Here is a 6,067-nt window from a genome sequence, read left to right as displayed (position 1 = left end):
GCCAACGATGTTAACACTAGCGAAGGTATTTATTAACTGACTTAGATATGTACAATATGAGAAAACTAACTTAGTAAAAAAGGTCCCGACATCTGGACGTCGATTTGCCGTGAAACGCCGACAAAGACAAAAGGGTCCAGACTTTCAACCACACAAGTGTCGCACCGGTACTGGGCCAGAGCGTATCTAATTCTGACATATTGCAACAGATCTTACCAAGGCCTTTGATTGTGTTTCCCATTCGATTCTGGTTCGTAAACTTTATTTCTATAATTTACATCCCGCTAGTTGTCGTTTATTGTCATCCTATCTCAGCAATAGAATCCAAAAAGTCACGGTTGATGGAACATCTTCTAATTATCTCCCTGTGGAATATGGCGTACCTCAGGGATCTATTTTAGGTCCTCTTTTATTCTTAGTCTACATCAACGACCTACCATCCAATATAGAAGACTCGAAAGTTATTCTATACGCTGATGACACCACCATACTCAACAGCAGTAGCAGTCTAAATGACTGCATTGATAAAAGTTTGGAAGCACAATCTAAGGCAAAACTATGGTTTGATACCAACAGTTTAGGCATGAATGTCGACAAATCGGTGTATATGTTCCTCAGTCTTAAAACCAGTGCAACATTAAATTTAGGTCAAGCCAATAATGCACTTTTTCTTGGCATTACCATCGACGACCAGCTTCTCTGGAATGCCCATGGAGATACATTAGCTAAGAAACTAAATAAGAACACATACCTTTTGAGACAACTAAGTAATAATGTATCACAGAAAACATTAATAGTTGCCTATTTTGCATTTTTTCACTCTTCAATTGAGTATGGTAACTTAGTTTGGGGACATTCTACTTGTCGACACAGGATATTTGGTCTTCAAAGGCGTGCTGTTCGGATTATAGCTGGACTTCAGTACCGTGATGATTGCAGATCTGCATTTGTTGAACTTAAAATTTTAACTGTGCCTTCAATTTTCATCCTACATTGTTTATTACATCTCAAAGACAATATTGGCAATTATTCTAAGTTCACTGACATTCATTTGTACAACACCCGAAACAAAGAAAATTTAGTTCCCAATTCAAATCGTTTGAAGAGGGTACAAACTGGCACAAGATACTTCGCTGTGAAATTTTTTAATGTGTTACCCGAAGAATTTCGTAGTAAGCCTATTAATATATTTAAAAAAAAACTCAAAACTTTTCTTATTATGAATTGTTTTTATAGTTTTGAGGATTATCTTCGGTGTAGAAATTTTGATAGTTTATTGATTTAATTTAATGTGTTTGACTTGTGTAAAACTGTATTTGTAGTTTTGAACACCAATAAAGTATTTGAATTTGAATTTGAATTTGAATTTGAATTCGAATTTGAATTTGAATTTGAAAATTTTCAGCACTTGATTTTTCAATTTTTTAATATTTCGTAATGTAATGTAATATTTATTAACGGATAATATATTAATATTAATAAAATTACTTTATTTTTCGATGTTTTAATTTTTCAACTTTTCGATTTTTTAAAATAGATGTTTCGACTTTCCTATTTTTAAATTTTTGGGATTAATAAATTTTCAATTTTTGGATTTCCTGAATAATCAATTTTTCTATTTTTAAAATTTTCGACTTTTAGATTTGTCAAGTTTTTGATTTTTCGACTTCTCGATTTCTCAGTTTTTCGATATTTCGGTTAGATTTTTCGTTTTTTAACTTTTTAAATTTTTCATTTTGCTATTTTTCTATTTTTTTCATGTTTCGATTTCACCTTTTTTTCAATTTTTCAATTTGCTGATATATCATTGACTGTTTTTTAAATTATTCGATTCTTCATCTTTCGGCTCTTACATTTTTGAATTTTTGTACTTTCGATTTTTAAAATTTTCAGTTTTTCGATTATTGGACTTGACGATTTTTCAATTTTTGCCACGTCTAAATTTTTTTTTGTTAGCTTTTGCAGTTCTTCAATTTTCGGATTTTTCATGTTTCTGATTTTTCAACTTTTTAAATTTTCGGTTTTTCGATTTTTCATTTTTCGATATTTGAGTTTTGAAAATCTTCAACATTTCGAATTTTAAATTTTTAGATATGTCGTTTTAATTTTTCAACTTTTCGATTTTTTCAATTTTAGATGTTTAGATCTTTCTATGTTTAAATTTTTGGCGTTCCTAAATTTTCAATTTTTAGATTTCCTGATTAACCAATTTTCCAAATTTTCGATTTTTTGCTTTCCCAATTTGTCCATTTTTTGACTTTTCGATTTCCGGAATTTTCATTTTTCGATTTTTAAGAATTTAGATGTCTCGATTTTTGTATTTTTAAATTTTTGGCGTTTCTAAATTTTCAATTTTTCGATTCCCTGATTTTCGACTTTTTTATTTTTCCCATTTCTCGTTTTTTCACTTCTCGATTTATCGATTTTTCAGTTTTTCAATTTTCGATTTTCCAGGTTTTTGGTTTTTCAATTTTCTAATTTCTCGACTTGAGTTTTCGATTTTTCAGCTTTGGAATTTTTCAGTATTTCGATTCTTTTACTTTTATGAACTTTGGTTTTTAAAAATTTTCGTTTTTTTGAATATTCGATTTGACGATTTTTCAATTTTTGGCATTTCTAAATTTTCGATTTCTCTATTTTTCAGTTTTTGCAATTCTTGAAGTTTTCAAGTTTCCGATTTTTCAATTTTTTCAATTTTCGGTTTTTCGATTGATTTTTATTTTCTCAATTTTCCAATTTCCCTATTTTTCGAATTTCGAAATGTTCATTTTTCGATATTTCAGTTTTGAAAATTTTCAGCACTTGATTTTTCAATTTTTTGATATTTCGTAATGTAATGTAATATTTATTAACGGTTAATATATTAATATTAATAAAAGTACTTTATTTTTCGCTGTTTTATTTTTTCAACTTTTCGATTTTTTAAAATAGATGTTTCGTTTTTCCTATTTTAAAATTTTTGGGATTCATAAATATTCAATTTTTGGATTTCCTGAATAATCGATTTTTCTATTTTTAAAATTTTCGAGTTTAGATTTGTCAAGTTTTTGATTTTTCGACTTCTCGATTTCTCAGTTTTTCAATTTTTCGTTTTTCAACTTTTTAAATTTTTAATTTTGCTAATTTTCAATTTTTCCATTTTTTCATGTTTCGATTTCAACTTTTTTTTCGATTTTTCAATTTGCTATTTCATAGTCTGTTTTTTAAATAATTCGATTTCTTCATTTTTCGACTCTTACATTTTTCAATTTTTGAACTTTCGATTTTTAAAATTATAGGTTTTTCTATTTCTCTTTTTTTTTAGTTTTTGCATTCTTCAAATTTCGGATTTTTCGGTTTTTCGATTTTCCAATTACTCCATTTTCGACTTTTCGGTCCCCGGAATTTTCATTTTTCGATATTTGAGTTTTGAAAATCTTCAACATTTCGACTTTTAAATTTTTTGATATTTCGTTTTAATTCTTCAACTTTTCGATTTTTTCAATTTTAGATGTTTAGATCTATGTTTAAATTTTTGGCATTTCTAAATTTTCAATTTTTAGATTTCCTGATTAACCGATTTTCCAAATTTTCGATTTTTTATTTCACAATTTGTCCATTTTTTGACTTTTCGATTTCCGGAATTTTCATTTTTCGATTTTTAAGAATTTAGATGTCTCGATTGTTGTATTTTTAAATTTTTGACATTTCTAAATTTTCAATTTTTCGATTCCCCTGATTAATCGATTTTTCAAATTTCAGACTTTATTTTTTCCATTTCTCGATTTATCGATTTTTCAGTTTTTCAATTTTTCAGTTTTGGAATTTTTCAGTATTTCGATTCTTCAACTTTTATGAACGTTGGTTTATTAAAATTTTCGGTTTTTCGAATATTCGACTTGACGATTTTTCAATTTTTGGCATTTCTAAATTTTCGATTTCTCCATTTTTCAGTTTTTGCAATTCTTGAAGTTTTCGAGTTTCCGATTTTTCAATTTTTTCTATTTTCGGTTTTTCGATTGATTTTTATTTTATCAATTTTTTATTTTAAGAATACAGATGTCTCGATTTTTGTATTTTTAAATTTTTGGCGTTTCTAAATTTTCAATTTTTCGATTGCCTGATTAATCGATTTTTCAAATTTCCGACATTTTTAAGTTTTTCAATTTTTTTATTTTTCAATTTTTTAATTTCTCGACTTGACTTTTCGATTTTTCAGTATTTCGATTCTTCAACTTTTATGAACTTTGGTTTTTTAAAATTTTCGGTTTTTTCGAATATTCGACTTGACGATTTTTCAATTCTTCGAATTTTCAATTTTTGGCATTTCTAAATTTTCGATTTCTCTATTTTTCAGTTTTTGCAATTCTTGAAGTTTTCAAGTTTCCGATTTTTCAATTTTGATTTTTATTTTCTCAATTTTTCCATTTCCCGGTTTTTCAAGTTTTTGAATTTTCAATTTTTTAAATTTTCGTTTTATCATTACAAGAACTTTGGACATATCATTAATTAGTTTTTAAATCTGAAATTTCCCGCATTTTATCTTTTTATTTTTTGTAAACTTTAAAAACTGACAACCAAAACCACGCCCTCTTTGACAAAAAGACGAACTATTACTCCTCACTGTGCCGCCTCCTGCAAACCCTGATACCAACTAGGGACAATAAAATTCCACAAACAATTTTTCATTTATTTATACAACGTACCAATATTAAAATATAAACACACTTGAGAATTAAAATTTATTCAACCTGAAACCGAAAGAAGTCGACTTCTATATCCACAGACTTTTTCTTATGAAATTTGTAAGTTGAAGGTAAGTCGTAACGCAGTTCTGCCAACACCTCTCCTTTGGCCCCTAAAGATTCGGCAACCCTTAAAACATGCGACCTACACAGACAATTTAATCCACTTTGACACCACCTCCTCACCTTGTTGATGTTTTATGCAACGAATAAACAACGTCCTGTGATAAATCTAAACCAACTTGTAAAAATTTCATGTCGATCCCTACGTTATGTTTAGTCCCAAAGGGCGGATTCATGATAACCGTATCAAACATTTTAGAAAACCTGCACAGATTGATTGATTAATAAATTCATAATGTGTCGTTATCGTACGGTATTTTTTCTACTTTGCGCCCTTTTCAACGAAACAGTGACATTTCGAAATCTGGGGAATTTCGCGACAGTTGGCAACCCAATTCGAAACGTCAAATTTAAAAAAACCCACACAAAGTAGAAAAAATCACCAAAACCACCCACCGTTTCGGCACTACGTTAACATCACACTGCACCCCATCAACGTTCCCAACCTCCTGCTCCTCCACATTTTCGCGAAAAGTCTCCAGTGCATCTGCGTCGATCTCGAACCCCGTGACAAGCCCGGCGCCCAGAACCGCCGCTCCAATGGACAGGGCCCCACAGCCGCACCCCAAATCCGCCACCATCCTGCCCCCGATGTCCCCATACTGCGACTACAAAACCCTTATTTTAGCCCCAAACAGCGCACCTCTCACCTGAATGGTGTACAGCACGTGTGACCCCAAATGCGCCGGGGTCACGTACTGTTCCAACAAAACTTTAGGTTTTTCGAACGACGAAATGCACTGAAGCCGCTCTTCCAGGTGTCTCAGTTTCAAGCACGGAAACATTATTTGTCGAAACGCGGCAGCACCGGAAGGATAAAATTCCCGAAGGAGGAGTCTTGAGAGATGAAGTATCCGGTGGATTGGGCATTGGCGGTCTGCAAGGCGGCGCGTTGGAGCGAGCTCATCGAATACCCATCCGATTGCTGCACGGGGGCGGAGCCCAACACTGGCAACGACGACGAATTCAAAGTGGAAGCCACCCCTTGTTTCAACAACAGTTGTTTTTTGAGTTGGAGATCCTCGAGTATTTTCCTGTTGGCGAGTTCTAGTCGCTCGATTAGTGATTTAGTGACTTTAGTAACCCGAAACTTACCTCTCTGGGCGTTGGGTTGTGGAAAAGCCATGAAATTTGTTATTTATGCGACATAAGTGAGGTTAAAGTGAAACGCTGTCACTCGCCATGACCACCAATACACACATTCAAAGTCACTAAAATCA

At 31.5% G+C, this 6,067-nt stretch overlaps 2 protein-coding genes across 2 annotated transcripts; both read right to left on the bottom strand.

Moving 5' to 3' along the window:
- Nucleotides 1-4,655: 4,655 nt before the first annotated feature.
- LOC135125281 (rRNA N6-adenosine-methyltransferase METTL5) lies at nucleotides 4,656-5,632 on the bottom strand. The gene is made up of 4 exons (XM_064050725.1): nucleotides 5,498-5,632; nucleotides 5,244-5,455; nucleotides 4,911-5,051; nucleotides 4,656-4,869 (listed from the first exon to the last, which is right to left on the bottom strand). Exons 1-4 carry the CDS (start codon nucleotides 5,630-5,632, stop codon nucleotides 4,722-4,724), a joined length of 636 nt encoding a protein of 211 aa, XP_063906795.1. The 3' UTR covers nucleotides 4,656-4,721.
- LOC135125282 (SOSS complex subunit C homolog) lies at nucleotides 5,580-6,053 on the bottom strand. Its single transcript, XM_064050726.1, has 2 exons — nucleotides 5,943-6,053; nucleotides 5,580-5,894 (listed from the first exon to the last, which is right to left on the bottom strand). Exons 1-2 carry the CDS (start codon nucleotides 5,971-5,973, stop codon nucleotides 5,632-5,634), a joined length of 294 nt encoding a protein of 97 aa, XP_063906796.1. The 5' UTR covers nucleotides 5,974-6,053; the 3' UTR covers nucleotides 5,580-5,631.
- Nucleotides 6,054-6,067: the final 14 nt, after the last annotated feature.

This window comes from Zophobas morio, unplaced genomic scaffold, assembly GCF_036711695.1.
Source record: "Zophobas morio isolate AGI-343-1 ecotype UQ-CSIRO unplaced genomic scaffold, CSIRO_AGI_Zmor_V1 ptg000008l, whole genome shotgun sequence".
Taxonomy (NCBI): domain Eukaryota; kingdom Metazoa; phylum Arthropoda; class Insecta; order Coleoptera; family Tenebrionidae; genus Zophobas; species Zophobas morio.
The sequence above is the reverse complement of the archived record's forward strand: the minus strand, read 5'-3'. Positions and strand labels throughout refer to the sequence as shown.

What these genes read in the sequence shown, in the direction of transcription:
- LOC135125281 (XM_064050725.1), bottom strand. Translation starts at nt 5,632, where the DNA reads ATGTTTCCGTGCTTGAAACTGAGACACCTGGAAGAGCGGCTTCAGTGC. An exon ending in ACGTGCTGTACACCATTCAG is followed by an intron (nt 5,456 to 5,497) that starts GTGAGAGGTGCG and finishes AGGGTTTTGTAG; the next exon opens with TCGCAGTATGGGGACATCGG. An exon ending in TTGCATAAAACATCAACAAG is followed by an intron (nt 4,870 to 4,910) that starts GTGAGGAGGTGG and finishes TTGTCTGTGTAG; the next exon opens with GTCGCATGTTTTAAGGGTTG.
- LOC135125282 (XM_064050726.1), bottom strand. Translation starts at nt 5,973, where the DNA reads ATGGCTTTTCCACAACCCAACGCCCAGAGAG. An exon ending in ACAACCCAACGCCCAGAGAG is followed by an intron (nt 5,895 to 5,942) that starts GTAAGTTTCGGG and finishes TCGAGCGACTAG; the next exon opens with AACTCGCCAACAGGAAAATA.